General features: G+C 32.1%; 2 protein-coding genes and 1 long non-coding RNA gene across 6 annotated transcripts; 1 reads left to right on the top strand and 2 right to left on the bottom strand.

Moving 5' to 3' along the window:
* Positions 1-7,186: 7,186 nt before the first annotated feature.
* Positions 7,187-10,084, bottom strand: LOC142227444 (cytochrome c). 2 transcript variants are annotated; one of them, XM_075298011.1, is made up of 2 exons: positions 9,939-10,084; positions 7,187-7,843 (listed from the first exon to the last, which is right to left on the bottom strand). In XM_075298011.1, exon 2 carries the CDS (start codon positions 7,810-7,812, stop codon positions 7,486-7,488), a length of 327 nt encoding a protein of 108 aa, XP_075154126.1. In that variant the 5' UTR covers positions 7,813-7,843; positions 9,939-10,084; the 3' UTR covers positions 7,187-7,485. The 2 variants fall into 2 exon arrangements, with proteins under 2 accessions (XP_075154126.1, XP_075154127.1); XM_075298012.1 differs by having other exon boundaries at positions 7,187-7,840; positions 9,939-10,050.
* Positions 10,085-12,812: 2,728 nt separating this feature from the next.
* On the bottom strand, positions 12,813-14,230 carry LOC142227443 (uncharacterized). Its single transcript, XR_012719836.1, has 2 exons — positions 13,610-14,230; positions 12,813-13,546 (listed from the first exon to the last, which is right to left on the bottom strand). It is a non-coding gene; the product is annotated as an uncharacterized LOC142227443 (long non-coding RNA).
* Positions 14,231-16,066: 1,836 nt separating this feature from the next.
* On the top strand, positions 16,067-18,762 carry LOC142227442 (uncharacterized). Of its 3 annotated transcripts, none has more exons than XM_075298009.1 (2): positions 16,067-16,318; positions 18,322-18,762. In XM_075298009.1, the coding sequence occupies exon 2, from the start codon at positions 18,384-18,386 to the stop codon at positions 18,552-18,554; it is 171 nt and encodes a 56-aa protein (XP_075154124.1). In that variant the 5' UTR covers positions 16,067-16,318; positions 18,322-18,383; the 3' UTR covers positions 18,555-18,762. The 3 variants fall into 3 exon arrangements, with proteins under 3 accessions (XP_075154124.1, XP_075154125.1, XP_075154123.1); XM_075298010.1 differs by lacking the exon at positions 16,067-16,318 and adding an exon at positions 17,979-17,997; XM_075298008.1 differs by lacking the exon at positions 16,067-16,318 and adding an exon at positions 18,050-18,077.

Genomic DNA, 18,762 nt, shown 5'->3' with positions numbered 1-18,762 from the left:
AATTTTTTCCCTGCGAGCATCCTCTTGAGGTCTGAAAAAGTCGCTGGGGGCCAGATCAGGAGAATACGGTGGGTGGGGAAGCAATTCGAAGCCCAATTCATGAATTTTTGCTATCGTTCTCAATGACGCACGGTGCGTTGTCTGGTGGAACAACACTTTTTTCTTTTTTCTTCATATGGGGCCGGTTTGCCGCGATTTCGACCTTCAAACGCTCCAATAACGCCATATAATAGGTTTTCCCTACCACAATCAATTATTGTTGATTTCCATGGGGCAGAGTCCGGAAACTCATTATCAAGCCAAGTTTTTGCTTCCACCGTATTTTTCCCCTTCAGAAAACAAACAAAACACGAAATTCCTTTTTTTTCCATTTTTTCACAATAACAAAAGTTGCTTCACAAAAGACGCTCTATCCCACAAACTAATTTTGACACGAATCATTTGAAGGTTGGTACTATATAAAAATAATATGCATTTAATACTAGCGACGCCATCTCTGTTTCAGACCGGGGACTTATCAGCCAACCTGTTATACGTAAGTTCAAATATGATTTGAATTTAAGAAGCTGAACTATAATCCGGTGTGGAAGATTTCTATTGTAACTTAAAAAGATCTATTATAGGCCTGCTACGACATACATATATGCTTGTATTTTGAAACCCTCGAATAAAAATGACCTCTTTATATTTTAGAGGTAGTGATGCATTTCAGAATATTAATTTTTTATTTTGAATTCAAATGAAATTTTGAACAAACGCAAGAAAATTCACATTAAAATCAAATAAGAAAGAAAAAAAGAGCCAATCGATTAATGGGGTTTATTCAATAAAATAATTTATAACAATGGGGTTTCGTTTGTGTAAAATTTCGTTCTTGACTTTTTTTCTTCAGATATATTATTTTATCAATCCTAGGTTAGGTTAGGTTAGGTGGCAGCCCGATGTATCTGACTCACTTAGACTATTCAGTCCATTGTGATACCACATTGGCGAACTTCTCTCTTTTCACTGAGTGCTGCCTGATTCCATCCCAGCAAACAAAATTGGAAGTTGTTTCACAAACATTTCTTTTAAAGCCCAACCCAGAATTCCCCATCGAGTTTTTTCAACTTCCGATGCAGTCCTTTTGGACAAGTGCACAAACATTTCTTCTAAAGCGCATCTTGGGATCCCCGAATGATTTTTTTCTACTTCCGATGCAGGCCTTGTGGACAAGTATTAGAAAGAACGCAATCAGGCTATTTTAAGTGCAAATTTTGTACAATTAAATTTTACAAAAAAATAGAAAACTAATAAAAAAAAACTAAAAAAAATAGAAATTAATAAAAAAGTAAAAAATAATAAAAAAATAAATTTCCCCGCTGGGATTTGAACCTGTGCCGTTTGACTTTTTCGCTTCCATGGAAGTTCTTTTAAGAAGGTTTTGCAAATTACGAGAATTTTTAATTTTTTTTTTGTTGATTTTTAATAGAAAAAATATATTTATACGAAAATATATGCCGAAAATAAAAAATAAAAACAATGCATGATATAAAAAAATATTTTTTTAGAAAAATATTTGATAAAAAATTGCCGCTGGTGAGATTTGAACCTGCGTTTCTTATTTTTTCGTTCATACTAATAAAGAACATCTCGAGAAGCAATCAGAATGTTATTCCTTGGTGTCGTATTACGATCATATCACAAACATTTGAATTGACCTTTCGACGCTTTATGTTCATTGTAAAAATTAGATAATAGGAAAATAATTGTGTAATAAAACATATGGATAAAAAAAGTGAAATTGGTTGAACACAATTTTTTTTTTCGCTTTTTAAATTTCTTCATTCAAATTAACTTCCAGGGCACAACTTCTAAAGCAATGCAAAGGATCCAAAAAGGGAGTACTTCCGTCCTATGACAAGCCCATGTTAAATTCATTGGAGATGATCCAAGTTTGCACTACTTCCGGATCACAGATTGGGGATCCAAACTACTTTTTTGGAAGCTCTTTTTTTGCTGGGATGTTAAGCTCAATGACAAGGGACCTCCTTTTTATAGCGGAGTCCGAACGGCGTTCCACATTGCAGTGAAACCACTTAGAGAAGCTTTGAAACCCTCAGAAATGTCACCAGCATTACTGAGGTGGGATAATCCACCGCTGAAAAACTTTTTTGGTGTTTGGTCGAAGCAGGAATCGAACTCGCGACCTTGTGTATGCAAGGCGGGCATGCTAACTAAAGGTCTGCACAAGTATGCTTGAAAGCGATTTCAAATGGCTTGAATTTTTATAGAACATTCAAAACATCAGCGCTTCGCAAAACAAACCGAACAAATACATCGTTCGACGGCAGCATGGCTTGAAAACACAAGCACAACAATAGGCAATCGAAACCAAAGCAAGTATAACAAATATCAAATACATGTTGCATAGAACATGTTGCTACTTGGGTTATAAATGTTTTGCTTGGGTTATGCATGTTCTACAGAACCTCAAGCAGCACAGCACATTGGTGTGATTTAATTTTATTTCTAGAGTCGAACTTTTAGGATTAAAAATGAAAATAAAAAATTACAAAATTACATTGACTTTCAATTTTAATTTATTTAATTTATTTTATATATAAACAGGCGGTACTATGCTTCTGTTTCACAAAACCACAAATAAAACTGCAAAAATAATATAAACTTACGAACTTATTTGGAAAATGTAATATAGCTTGAAAGAAAATGGCATCACAAAATAAATGGTAAACTTAGTACCGCCTTTAATGAAAAAAACGTACGTTCGGGAAATCCATGGCTTGCAAAATTTTCCTTGCACACACTCACACACACAGTTCAATGACTACGCACCAACTGTCCCAGCATTTAATTTTTTGCTTTCAGCTCTTTTAGAAGATGTTTCAAGTAGAGGTGTGCACGTGAGTAACATTTTGCACACTCACGACGGAGAAATCTTATTCACGCACACTCACGCACGATATTTTTTGGTAGGACTCACGCACGTTCACGAAAAGAAAATTTATACTCACGCACACTCACTCACGAAAATCTTTTAAATGTCGTGACTCACGAAAAATATCGTGACTCACGAAAAATGTCGTGACTCACGAAAAACCTCGTGACTCACGAATAATTTTATGAGTAATTTACCTATAGAACCTGACTAAAAACATGAGTATGATTAAAATCGAGAGCGTTATAAAACTGGTTAACACCTAGGATGTCACTAAAATTATAAATGAATTCAACTCGTAGGCATTTTATGTTCGTAAGCGCGATTATTTTCGTGAGCGTGTTTTTCCGAAATTCGTTACTCACGCACACTCACGACGATATTATTTTCGTGACTCACGCTCACGCACGACATTTGATTGGTTAATCACGCTCACGCACACTCACGCCGTAGCCGTCATCGTGACTCACGAATCACGCGTGAGTCACGAACTTTTTCGTGAGTCACGACAATTTCGTGTCACGTGCACACCTCTAGTTTCAAGCATAACAAAATGTTGCAAACACTTCAGAACATGCATACAGGTTCTATAATGCTTGCAACTTTGATGCTTGGTTTCGAATAGAACCTTCAAAACATCGTTCGTTTGCAACCAAATATGGGTAGGTTATGTTCTGATATTTGTTTTATGTGATGTTTGAACACTGAAAAAACAGTGAACCCACCAGGAAAGATAACATTCGATTAATTTTAGAAAATTTGGAACTTTTTTAGAAAATTTTAACTAAACGGTATTACAAGCGCTGGCATCACTCCGATATGGCAAAAATAAGTAAATATTTTTCGACAAATTCAAGAAAATTTATTAGACATAACTAAATTTTTTCAGTAGTTAAAGAAAATTTTGTAGTTTTAAGAGAAATCTTGGAGTTCAAAATTTGCAAGAATGTCTTTAGTGACATACGAAATTCATGATGGACACATTTTTGGTAAAATTTACAAATTTAAAGAAATAATGAACTATTTTGTAAGAAATACGAAATTAGGAAATCTTTATGCTTTATTTGTGTATAACTTTTTCCCGTTTTTTAGTTCATTTAACTAACATACGCAAAAAATTATTTGACTAAAATAAACTTTTTCCAAACATAATGATTCTATGAACTAATATAAAGTTAATATGGCTTTAGTGAAATAGAGAGTTCACTTTTTTTTGAGTGAATGTTTTGCTTATAGCTATGTTTTGAAAGTTCTATTCATGTTGCAGAACATTTTGAAATTTGAAAATTCAAATATGCTTGTGCAGACCTTTAATGCTAACCATTGCTCCATTGGTGGCTCCCATCAATCCTATGATTCGATATATATCCTGGCCCACCCGATTATGGATATCACTATTGTAAGTATTTGAAAAATAACGCCACACGTTACCACGAACCAACAACCACTGCGATTATTTCTTTCAAGTCTACCTATCTGAAAGTGAAGGCAAATATACATAAACCTATCTCAAGATGTCCAACAATTCCAAGCCGGACAGCCGTAACGTCAGTCATGTTCGATTGGATGATCTCGGCCCAGGTCCTAGAATTGAATTAATTACTTTATCTACATTAGCTTTAACTTCCCAGTTTTGTTTATTCACGCACTCATACGTGTGGTAGCCACTCACACTCACGCTCATTCCCGAAATTAAAACCAGTACTCACGCACGATTCACGACAATTCACGTGACTCACGATATTTTCCAACCGGGAATGAACAAAGGTAACAAAATTCATGAATAGAATATAGCTCGACAGCTAAATTAATATCAGTTAACATACGAGTAAGAATTACATCTTGGTTTTTTTCGTGAGCGTGACAACAATTTCGTATCACGCGCACACCTCTATTATGTACGTCATAATCATTCCAATTCATATGGTATTGTCATAAGTATTCTCATCATACTGTCGATATCCCTGTACATAATTTCACAATTTCAATCTAATACCATTTGTTTGTCAATTTGCTTTAATCTAAATAAGCTATAAATATTTTTCATATTGGTGAGGTCTAAATTGCATTTTTATAAACTTATTTAGCAATAAACGAAAAATACGAAAATTTGAGACAATTTTTCTACTGTATGTTTCCAGTAAATGGACATTCATACAAAAACTATAGCTGATACTTTTTCCGATTCTTTTTTGTATTTTTTCTCACACTTTGAAGGATATTATACGTCAAATAGCGCTTATTTTCGTAAGGCCATTTGGTCACAGTTCAAGAATCAAGTTTTCAAAACGAGCTCATATAGCTCTCGAAGTAATTGAGGTAGGTTTTCAAAATGACAATTTTTGTTCTACATGCTGTTAGTACAAGTAAAAACAGAAGAAAAATTAAAGTTTTTAACATTAGGTTTATTTCGGTAGTGAAAGGGTTAAATCACTGAATTATACTCGCCTTATCGAGTAAAGCCTTTATTATCCACCTTATTTAAAAATTATCTATACCTTAGTAATCTATTCACGCACATTCACGAGAGTTGCTTGAGATTTCGTTTACGATACACGTGATTCATGCGTGTCACGCGCACACCTCTATTATGTACGTGGGCGGTTCGGAAACTTCTTAGCCTATCAATGAAAGAGAATAGTTAGTTTTTCAAAAACATTTTTATTTTTCAATATAATCTCCTGAAACTTCAATACACTTAGTCCAACGCTTTTCTAGCAATTCTATCTCTTGGTTAAAATAGTTTTCCTCAAGGTCTTCAAAATAGTGGTTTACAACTGTAATTGCATCTTCATTTGAGGTAAAACGTTTGCCAGCAATGATTTTTTTTTAGATTTGGGAACAAGTAAAAGTTACTGGGAGCTAAATCAGGAGAATAAGGTGGGTGGTCAAGCAACTCGTACTTTAACTCGTTCATTTTAGCCATTGTTAAAACACTCTTGTGCGCTTGTGCGTTGTCTTGATGAAAAATTATTTTTTTGTGTTGTAAGCCAGGACGTTTTTCTCGAATTTGTACATTTAATTGATCCAAAAGGTTACAATAGTACTCTGAATTTATTGTTTTACCCTTTTGCAGATAGTCAATCAATAAAATACCTTTGAAGTCCCAAAAACCCGTTTCCATAATCGATTGAATTATTTTTGCCTTCTTTGGGGCAGTTCCTCCAGCTTCAGTCCATTGTTTGGATTGTTCTTTTGTCTCTGCAGTACAGTGGTGGATACATGTCTCATCAACAGTTATGAAACGACGCTTAAAATCCATTTTATTTCGCTTAAAACGATCCAAACAAGCTTGAGAAATGTTCATTCTTATGCGTTTTTGATCGACTGTTAACAAATGTGGCACCCATCTTGCACAAAGCTTTTTCATCTGTAGTTCTTCATGCAAAATTAAGTGGACTCGATCATTTGAGATGACCATAACATTAGCAATTTCACGCACTTTTATTCGTCGATTATTTAATACCATATCATGCACTTTGGCTACAATTTCTGTTGTTGTTGCTGTTTTTGGACGTCCACTCGTGGTTTATCTTCAATGCTTGTACGACCACGTTTAAATTCAGCAACCCAATTTTTTACTGTTGCATATGAAGGAACACTTTCACCTAACACATTCACCGTATTTCTTGTCCCGATAAACCTTTTTTATGTAAATATTTAATGATAGCACGCATTTCTAATTTTCCATTGTAAAAAAATTGTCCATTGTAAAAAATTTGAACACCTGTTTCTACACCCAGAGAAGGAATATGATCACCTCAACCATGTTTCAAAAGCAAAATGTTATTTTTGAATGGTGACCATGTAACATGTTTGTCGCAACCATGTTATTTTCTCGGAGGTTATGTGTCTGATTTCGGCAAGCATATTATTTGGCGAGAAAAGAACATTTTTGCCATAAACATGTTACATGGTTACCATTGCCATCTGTCCGTCGATAAGTACGTATGTCGACAGAATAATCAACTAAAACTAATCAATAGTGTATATCATTACTAATAAAAGTTTCATTTAACCTTTATAAAGAGAATTACGAAAAATATGAGCAGTTTTCAAACTCGACCAATGTTTGGTAAAAATATTCCAATACAACAGCCTACTACACATACCAGGGGCACTGTATCAATTGAAGTGAACTCTTTTTCTGGCACGGGGGACATCGTCTCATACCAACCAGTACAAACCTATTCACTTTTAGTTGCAGGGTCTGTATTTCACCATCATCGATTAAAGTAATGTAGTGAATTTCTGGATTTTCGTTTTTATATTTTTTAATAATTTAGTTATATTTAAATAAATTTAAATTTTAATTTAAATTAAAATTGACCTATAATGAAGGATTTTCTGTGTTCAAGATGAGTACAAATTATAAAAGGTATACCATAGCGAACACATCAAAAAATATTCGTACTTTGACTATCTCCTTCTGCAAACTTAAATATTAAAAAAGTTTGCTGATTTAGTTGAGGTTGGCATGATTTGTAGTATTTGGTGGTAGGGTTGGTAGTGTGGTTTCTACTGTAATGTAGGTGAAGTCGAATAGTTTACTTAGTGGCCGATTTAAGGTAGGCAATGAGATCGCCACGTTCGTTGGGCTTCTTCAAGCCAGCGAAGATCATCTTTGTGCCGGGGATGTATTTCTTTGGATTCTCCAAGTACTCAAAGAGAGTATCCTCATTCCAAGTAATTCCCTTAGCTTTGTTGGCATCTGTGTAGGCAAATCCAGCAGCCTGGCCTGTTTTGCGGCCGAAAATTCCATGCAAGTTGGGGCCAACTTTGTGTTTACCACCAGCCTCTACGGTGTGGCATTGAGCACAACGTTGGACGAAAATCTTTTTGCCCTTTTCAACATCACCAGCAGGTACGCCCATTTTTGATTTTCAAAGATTTGTAGATCGACTTCTGAAACATATAAATTATGAATTAACGCAAATTTCTCCTGCACTGTTTTAAATTCTCCTTATTTTATAAACCTGAGTATTTGTAGTTCAAAAATAAACCAAAACCCAGCGATAATGCAAAAAGTTGTGTCACCTGATTGCTCTAAGCGACTTACTAGAAGACTTACTACATTTAGAAAATAATATTTTTTGTGTTCAATCACGAAATTAATCGATCAAATAAATGTTTAATTGAAATTACTTCAATCATGAAAAGGTTAATATCAATTCTCAATTTTATTGAATTAAAACATTAAATGAATGATGTTTTTTTTCTTTTTTTAATTAAAGTTTTAATCAAAATATCTTAAAACTCTCCATACATTTTATGACAAGCGAACAAATTTATATTGTTCGTATTCATATTTTCTCTTCATCGCTAACCTGAAAGTCAAATAATCTAAATCTGAGTTAAAACTTACACCCAGAAGTCGAATACGATTACCTCAAACTTATTTCAAGCGCGTAATGCAACTTTTCCGTAATTCTTAGCTTCTGAATTTATAAGAAACATTTTTGTTCGAGTTTGGTGTACTGTTAATCTTCTCGTCTAAGCTTCTAAGAAAACCCGATGAAATAATCCTGATTTAAAATCTAAGTTCTGTAGATTATTTGAATGATCGATACTTCGATGTGTTACAAACGCAATGGCAAACTTATCACGGGTATAAAAATAACATCTACCAAAAAATCGTAAACCTTTTACAGGTAATTTTGATAATGTGCATATTGATAAGGCGTTGGATATAGTATTCCTTGCAAAATTTTAAATTTCATTTACTAGAACATTAATTATTTGGTTTAGGATTATGTGAAACCTATAAATTTAGAATTTTTCTTGAATCTTGTTAAGATGAGTTAGCGCTCTTCAAAAAAAGTCCCCATATACCCGAGTTAAGTATTTAATTATTGTGTAAAAAGTCCACACATTCTCCTTCAAATGTGAGAGAAATTTCTCTAAACAAAACAACCTTCGGATATATTTTTATTATTTTCGCTAAAGGCATCACCTAAGACGGAGCGGGGGTGTTTGGAAAAGTGAATCGGAAAGTCAAAAACTAACGATTTGAAATAAATCGCAAACAATAACTGGATCCATGCCAACGAATAATCACTCAAAAAGCATGCATTTCGGCTCATTTATTGAACAGATGATTGCTGTGTAACACTTTCGTGGGAATGTTCCAAATGGCTGAGACACTTGTAACATGAAATATTTCCACACTCGATAACTAAAACATATATTGCAATTTACATAACCCACACGAAAGCAGTCATTTGGTCACTTGACAAATGCCAAGGTTAGATTTTTTCAAATGTACATATTTTAACGCTTTCACTCTCATAAGCAACTAATTCGCTTACAAGACATCTATGCTTCGAAATTTCACAAAAATTCTTTTTCGCGAGAGAGAGAAGCCACTTACTCACAACCATAGAAGAACACATTAATATATGAAAGCACATACTTATATATGTTACGACATTAACATTTCAATTTTTTTATTAATGACATTGATAATGTATTGGAATACAACATTATGATAACAAAAAAAGCAGTTCATCTGGATTCTTGGATGCTACAGCAATGGCAAAACTCTAACACTAATTTCACCGTTGCAAATATTGATTATTATGCAACACCCCAGCTCATTCCAATTTTCGTCTTGCAACAACGACAGTACTACAAATCACGGCCACTCTACCTGGTTTATGATTATTACGAATCCCTTCTGAAGAGAGTTGGAATGTTTATATTTATTAATTTATCTGCATGAGTAACTCCTATAAGTCGATACATTTAACCGTGACATTGAAATTATGTAATTTCAATGCCTTGGTACAATTGGGTTACAATCCTATTTCTGCATGAACACACGTTTAATTAACCTTGGAGCTATTGCATATTTTTTGGAAAATATTTATTTTGCATTAAATTGGCGGATTTTGTTTTATTTTTTTTTTTTTTGTATCTTAACGAGTTCTACTCTCGTAAAAGCTCGTCCATACGTATTTCAAACACTTTTGGTTTTTTTATTTCTTCACCTGATACTTACATAGAACACGAATAACCGAGTGGCACAGAACAACTGACAACGGAAATTTTAACTAAATGGAAAATGGGTAACATTGGGGATGTGCAGTAAAATTGTTTCTCTTGAAGAGAGAAAGAACATTCTCCCAAAATTTAGGTAATTGGTCGAAAGAGCCAGGAATGAGAGTCTCTAGACTGTTAATACAAATGTATCCAATGTTACACGTTACAACTATGTATCTATCATATAGACGAACAATGAACAATGGCATTGAAGATGTAAACTTTATGAAATAATTTATCGGAATATTTCGATATATAAATATTTAAAAAAATAAGCAGAGAAAATTTCTCCCATTTGAAATGGTGACCTAAATTTTGCTCATGGAAGGAACATATAAAACTCTTTTTTAAAAGGCTAATTTCACCATTTGTGGTATCGTAATGGACAGAGTAGTCTAATATTTTACTATTAGAATTTCAAGCTATTTCGTTCAAATAGATTCCATTCCACAGTAGTTAGTTGCACAATGTTAGCAATTTCTTTCTATTAACAGCAAAGAGAACATTTTCAACTTAGATCTGTAAAGAAACATTTTTTTATCAAAGTTAGTTCAAACAGAGAGATTCACTTTGGACGAATTATTTGCCCCTAAAGAAAGCATATCCCATTAAAACGTACATTTTTTACAAGATTTTTGTACGATAAACGTAATACCATGTGTTTAGTTTGCGTGTAGGGAATACTTGCTAAAAGACGGTAGTAAATTCGCGTTTCAAGCTGAAGATCGAAAATGTTCATGGTTAACTTTGCTTTCTATGTTATTTAATATTTAAATTATAAGCATAAGGGGGATAAGGCTATAACATCGTAGGACTTAAGCTTTAGCGATTATATATATCCAACTTATATATATATATATATATATATATATATATATATATATATATATATATATATATATATATATATATATATATATATATATATATATATATATATATATATATATATATATATACTTATATATATATAAGTTGGACAAGTATTGTCATATAATACTGTTTGACAAAAATTCATTAAAAAGATACATATTTGAATTTAAAAAATTATTATAAAATTACAAAAAATAAAAATATCATATGTAAGTATAATTTAGATTATGTGTTATAAGAACATATTAGTATAAGTTCTGGTTTTAATATAAATATTTTAGTATATGAAGTGGTAACCTTTACCTTTTAGGAATTTAATTAAGTCAATTTTTTTTCGAAGAAAGATTCCTTGCAAGAAACAGTCTTTTTTAATAATGCTTAGTACTAAGTTCGTTTCTGCAAAAACCGAATATCTTCATCTATCTCCGTAAATAGGGATGCTAATTTATTTATGCGAAATAATATGCCTGCCTATTTTTTCGTTCGAAAAATTCAGGGCTGTATAAATATTTGTTGGAAAATGTTCAAAACATAAATTTCGCATTTATTCCGCGCTAACGTTTTTATATGGAGTAAAACAGTTTTTCGTGCGAAAACGTGATCTTAATACTAGGCTTAAGACAGAAAAATTGGTTGCATCTGTTTCGATTAATAATTTGTTATTTTGAGCACCGCAATTTCTGATACAGCAAACTTAACTGATGGGGAAAAGATTATATCTAAATTAATCGATGTTTGCAATGTTTTTAGAAAAATACTTAATTTTAAGATTTGATTTTTCCTATTTTTACTTCCAAATCTAATTTTCCGATCAAGAAAAAAATAACATTTTCAGTTAATACATGCGTTCACAGAATTTTTCTTTTTTAATTAATGCAACAATTCACACTTCCGTTATGTTTTTATTAGAATTCCAACACAATTATACAAGATATTTTGCTACAAGCAAACAAATGTTTAGAAAAAATTGAAGTAATTAAATATATATTAAAAATATATGCTTAGGGTTAAACATGACATGTTTGTACAATACAAAAAATTTGATTGAAAAAATTCAAAAAATATATATGCTTGAAGCAGAATATGTTTGGAATAGAAAAAGATTATATCTAAATTAATCGATGTTTGCAATGTTTTTAGAAAAATATTTAGTTTTAAGATTTAATTTTTCCTATTTTTACTTCCAAATCTAATTTTTCGATCAAGAGAAAAAAATAACATTTTCAGTGAATACATTTATTCACAGGATTTTTCTTTTTCAATTAATGGAACATTTCACACTTCCGTTATGTTTTTATTTGAATTCCAACACAATTATACAAGGTATTTTGCTACAAGCAAACAAATGTTTAGAAAAAATGTAAGTAATTAAGCATATCTTAAAAATATATGCTTATGGTGAAACATGACATGTTTGTACAATACAATCAACTTTTTTTCTTGAAAATATTCTAAAAATATGTATGCTTGAAGCAGAATATGTTTGGAAGTATATTGTTAAAATTCCATATTTGTGCGGAATCATACAAGTGGTAAGCCGCTTTGCTCCTAATAAAACCTGTACACTGAAAATTAAAACCTTGCCTTTTTTCTGTTTCTGTTTTTCATCGTTATACTGTTCTGGGAGTATAATCAAATACCATTCCAGCTATCTTCACCCGGAAATGTACGTGGTGCTTAGGGAGAAACATAACATGTTGGGACAATACAAACAATTTTTGAAAGCTCTATAACATGAACATTTTTTTGATGAAGTGTTAGGCAACGCTGAAATACATGACATTTGAAGTTAAAGGCAGATTCACAATGCCAAATACAGAAATCTATGGATCTTTGGTACTTTTTTAAGCCTCAAAAGTCATCCATATTTTTTGTACACTAAGTTCATTCTTCGTCATTTTGACTACGGCCTATTTCATGGCTCTATAAATTGCACCGTAAACAAAAATGATAGCCAACATTTTGTTTACTATGTTACTCAGTTCAATTTTTATTAACTCAAAAATTCATATATTAGTATAACTTAAATTTGTCATTTTCCAAACGACCAAAAAACAATTAAAATTAATCGTCGTCATCAAAGCATATTCAGGAAGGTAGTTTCTTGCTATCAGGTGATTACAATTGGTTCATTTGAGCAGAACTTTGTCGGTGTTTGCTTAATAGCATAGGCCAGTTAAAGGGGTTTTATGGGTTTGTCATCTCCCCGTACCAAATATCATGCAGTATTTTTTCAAACGATGATTATATATCATTGAATTAAATATTCTGGTTTCTTCAAATCTACAGGAATTTATTTTTTATCTTCTTGAGGTATCCTCACAATGAGCACACATTTTAGCTTTTACCCCTTACGGCAATTGTGACAAATAAACAAAATCAAAATAAAATTCTTTTATACCAAACATTTAGAAATATTGAATTTGTTTTAAATTTATCCTCATGGTAGGAATTACTTCAATTTTTCTTACCAACAATAACTCATTTCCTCACATTTCGAAGCATAATCGATACATTTCCAGATTTTCTCTATTTTAAATTTCAATTTGAACAATATGTTCAACAAGTGGGAAATCTAATTCAATTTGACTGGTACTCAAAGTTTTAATATGGCGACTGGCATTTTTGTTTTTGTAGTACTAAAACTACCTTACTAAATCTGCGTTGGTCGTCATTTTGAAGAAGGATGACTGTCTAGGGTTAAATAAATTGAGAATTAATAAATATATTGTTATGTTTATAAAATCTTATATTTACGGTGACGGTGTTTTTCCGACGAGACTTACTGCCTGTTCGTGGAATTTTCGTTTGCCTCGAGATGAACGAATCGTCAAAAGTCCCAAATTGATATCCCGAAAATCAGAGTCTGTAGAATCCCAATTGTTTCATTGTTTGATAGTAAATCATATATAATGAGTTCATGACAAATTTCAGGATTTTCTAGCAAATATATCAAAAGTTATTTTAGTTTCAATCTAGACGAACGATTCGTGTCGAGTCGATTTTGTGTTTCATGAACAGGCAGTTAGATATGGTAACGACGTGGTGGGAATTCTAGAAAGTTCCATCAGATTCAATAATGTTGGCAGGGCTTTACAAAAAAACAGTGCTTGTTTGCTATTGTTAGCAAAGCTTTCTTCGGCGTGTGTATTTTTTTTTACGGAAAGATGAACACCAACCACATGTTGTTTTTAATGGTTCTATTTGTCTATACAACATTCCTGGTGAAATCCCGCTTTTACGATCTGGTATCACTATGTGAGAATCTAAGTTAGAAATGTAAAACTTTGGCCTATATACACTGGTTGTGTTGCAAACAAATGTGAAAAGTACAACAATTTGTGAGAGCGTGTAGATATGCAAACGCTTTCGTTGATATCAAAGCCCAACATCGGAACTCTCTCTCAATCTATGACATTGCCCTCTTTTTAACAGAAAAGTTTGTATATGCATTTGATTGTATACATACGTTGCGGCCAGCCGAAGAATAAACATAAGAAATAAAAAAACAAAACGAATAAAAAATGAATGTATAAGAAATAGGTTCATAATAAGTATAATAATAAATAATAAATATATAATAAATTGTGGTGTTTTCTTAATACTTAATTTTCAGCAGATTTGGCTTGTTAATGGAAATTTTATTCGCCTAGAGATGAACGAATAACAAAATCTCCTTAATTTATCCGGTACATTCAGAATGGAATGGTCTAGATATAAAACGGTCTTATGCTTTGATAAGGAAGGGTAAATTTTTTTTACAACCGGTTGACGAATTCGTTTTGATTTCTGTCGAACATGTGTTCAGAGTAACTAACGTGAATGTACAATATCTTCTTTTAAAACACAATTAAGACAATATCTTCTTCAAAATATTGAAATTCTTCTAATGTAAATTTACAATTGGAAAATAAATGAACTGTAATATATGAAAATCTATAAATTGTATAATACATATTTATTGTTTTAAACATACATTGCCAACTCGCCCCTAAAATGTCTATAAGGCGCTGGGGCACTACGAAATTTGATATTATGTTCTGAAATAAAATGAATTAAAAAAATAAGACAATTTGCATACTGAGTACGAACATAGTACATACCCTGCCAACATTTGATCGAATTTGACGTCACTTCTTAAAATCCCCACCAACTCGAAAACAGTCTTATACGATATGTAAATCTCATCGAAAAAGCGACGTGATTACCAAGTTACTATATTAAAGAGTTGTAAATGCAAATGCCACAGATATCTTCGAATGTCCCCATTGGTACAAAAATCCACTTTTCTGGCTTATTCGGTTTACCTTTTGCTAGTTTAAAACAATTTTCTTTTTATAGCCAATGAATTTAAAGGAAACTTCCATAATTCAACTATCCACAACATCTTCATTGTCGGGCATTAATGTAAAAAGTAGACTATGTCTAATTTTTCCAATGTTGAAGCTGAAGATTTCAGTCATATCCTTCTGTATCAGTTCTATCCAATCATTTTCCAGCCCATGTTGCATCGATTTCAGTCACGGCCTTCTGTATCAGTTCTAGCAACTCATGTTCATTCAAACCCGTCCAACCGAATTTTCCAGTTGTCGTAGTTACGATCCTCAAACAAATTAACCGAGCAACATCTTTTCTATCATATCTGGGCCCATATTCAGATAATATTCAGCAATTAAAATGTTAAGGGTAAAGACAAACTAAGTTTATTGAAGAACAATTTAAAAAACTCAGTACACAGAAAACCTGATGAATAAAGAAATATAGAAACAATGCGTTACTACCATAGTATATATTTTAACATCTTTAACAGCAGTAGTATGTTGCTGTTCTACTTAACAAGACTACATTCCCCTTTTAGCAGACAGAACCTCTGAAAAAACTATATGTATGTATCGTCTTGAATTTTAAATGATTGCCCCGGAGTAACACCAGATAAAACTATTCGGTTGGCCCCTAATCTATATGTGCCTGTATCGACTTCTAAACACACACATGCATGCATATCTAACATTGTAATAACATGGGTCAGAGAATCTTCGTATTTCGAATTCGGTTGAGATGTATTCGTTTGTAATGTTGTTTATTATTGAAAAAGTTGTCAGCTTTTGGAAAAAGCTTTCGGTCTGTATATTTTGTTATTGTTTTGCATGGCTGTTGTCATTTTTCCCTCTGAGCGCCTCTGTATTCGTTCGTTATGAAATGTTATGTTTAATAACTTGAAATTCATTCAGTTAGCTGGCACGTTGCAACTCGGTTTAACGCTCGTACGAACGATTTCGTTTCATCGTCGTTTACTTCCATTTCCCCAATTACAACACCACAAAAGTTCTTGAACTAAATTAACAAAATTCTCATCATTCAGTTTCATTTGAAAACCATATTATCAACTGGTAAACCAGAGTTGACGCAATTCGAGGTGTATTAATCGTTGCAAACGAAACTCGCGTATTTATCTAAAACAAAAAGGTTTGTAGACTTCTATACATATGCAACTCAATTTACTCCAATAGAAGTGGAAATAAAAACTATCTTCAAGTCAGAGATTGATTTCTTGCATGTCCTTGGAGTGTTATTTGTATACATTTTCCAGATGAGTTTTATGCTATAAATTGTTGAATTTTCAAAATCTTTGATACGTATCTTATGTAAAGCTGGTGTCAAGTATGTACACATGTTGGTATGTATACACAACATAAACATTTGGATACATACAAACATATATACATCTGACTACATACCTATGTATATACACTTGATAAGTGCATTTGGATGTGTAGCCTCCTAACTCGGTGACACTGAAACCATACACAAATTAACACATAGTGATATCGACTATGCTGTAGCGTTAAAATTGATTGCCAAGTGAGTCGAAACCTTAAAGACCAATCAAGATTTCCTAGCTTTGAATTATTTAGTTTATTACCGTGTAGTGGGTTTCTAACGGACAAAAATAAATAAATTAAAATAATTAAAGTTTTTTAAAATAAATTAAATTTTGCTCGCTTATATCTCAGTGGAAACCAATTCATATTTAAAACCGCAAGTCTTTAAAGTTGTTTTTAAAAGTTTTGAACCAAAAAACGGATTCACATTTTATAGGTATAGAGGACGGAACCCTATGTTGTTAGCACCTATATTACCTGTTTATTTTCATAATTCATTATGATTGTAAATATATAAATAAGGAAAGTTTTCACATATACGAAAAGTAAATACTAAAAAAAAAAGGCCTTATAAAAAAGGATTTCGAGCCTAAAGCTGAGTACATACTATGTTCAGTTTTCAAGCTGAAAACCAGCTTGTATTCACGGTTACTTTTTTAAATTAATTAATCTATAAATATTAAATTGTTCACAATCAATTCCTTAGATCTTTTCCTTTCATTATTTCACAAGACTTTATAAAAATATAATCGTCTTCATATAGATTTTTATACTTTTAATTTAGTGTTTTGGTGAAAAATACGAACATAGTACACACCTTAATGTGAATGAGCTATAAGAATTAAATTTAAAAACCACATACAAAAACTTATATATTTATACTAATTCTACAAGCTTTCTTGGTTTAAAACGAATTATTAAAGTTAACCTGTAGTAAGAAATATGGCTCTTTCAGTAGGCATAGAAATGGATATGTAAATTATCCGGTTTTATCGCATCTCAAACATTTTAAATGTCGATTTCATTTTCAAAACGTGAAAAAGGTTCAAAACTCCACTTTTCCAAATTTCCAAAAAGTCGACTGTTTGATTCCGATAACAATCTAAAGGCACATTAAGAAAGGTAGTTCCAGTATTACAATGTACCTCGCCATATTGCAACTTTGATTGTCAGATAAATTGAAACATTGTTTAACAAGTGGGAATTTTAAAATATAGAAAATCTGGAAATGAATCGATGTATGATTCGAAATATGAAGAAATGTGTTGAGGTTCGTAAGAATAATTGAAGTAATTTTTACCATCAATTATAAGGACTATTTTGATACTTTTCTGTCATAAATTTAAAGCAAATTGAATATTTCAACATTTTGTGTATAAAATAATTTTATTTTGAATTTTTATTTATCACAATTGACAGTTAAGTATTGCCGTAGCTAGCAACGTTTTCCTAATGGATGAAAGCTACAATGTGTGCTCATTGGTAAGATACGTCAAAAAGAGAAAAAAATAATTCGTGCTGATGGGAAGAAACCAGGATATTTAATTCAATGACATATAATGGTAGGGAATATGACAAACTCATAAAACCCCTTTAGCTAAGCCTATGTCCTTAAGCAAATTTAGAAAATCTATGTTCTTCTTATGTTAACCGAAAAAATTGTAATCACCTGATAGCACTCATCTCTCAACTCAATCTCATTTAAAGTCTGTTTTTAATACGAAGCATAATATGTTAGTTTCTTTCTTATTTGACTGTGATCGTTTTGTGGCTAAGTGATTCTATCGTTTTCTTTTCTATTTCTAGATATTTGTTGGTTATCTGGTTGTCTGAAATTCATCAAAATTACGTTCACACAAATATCAAAAATGGCTTCCCCAGCCCTCAAGCAAGGTAATAGATGCAGTCAATTATCCAATTCATCAACGTCAAAAGTCAGTATGACGACTTCTCAAGCAGATGAAAATTTTGTGGAATCGAAGATATTTAGCTGGATGCGCTTATTCCGATTCGCCTCTCTTTTATGCCGTGCCGAATAAACCCAACGCTTTTAGAATATTATGCTATCCTGAACTGTGGAGGGTCAATGTAACAATAATGTATTAGAATGCAATTAAGTCGCAAAAAAAACCTGTACTTGAAATTAGAATGACGTAGTAAATGTCGTTAGTGTTAAATATGTTTAGTAACGTTAATTGAAAAAAAAAATCTCGTTGTTTGCTTCCAATGTTATAATTACGTAAATAA

This window comes from Haematobia irritans, chromosome 2 (assembly GCF_050003625.1).
Source record: "Haematobia irritans isolate KBUSLIRL chromosome 2, ASM5000362v1, whole genome shotgun sequence".
NCBI classification, from domain to species: Eukaryota; Metazoa; Arthropoda; class Insecta; order Diptera; family Muscidae; genus Haematobia; species Haematobia irritans.
Note: the sequence above shows the minus strand (reverse complement) of the source record. Positions and strands in the feature narration are given on the sequence as shown.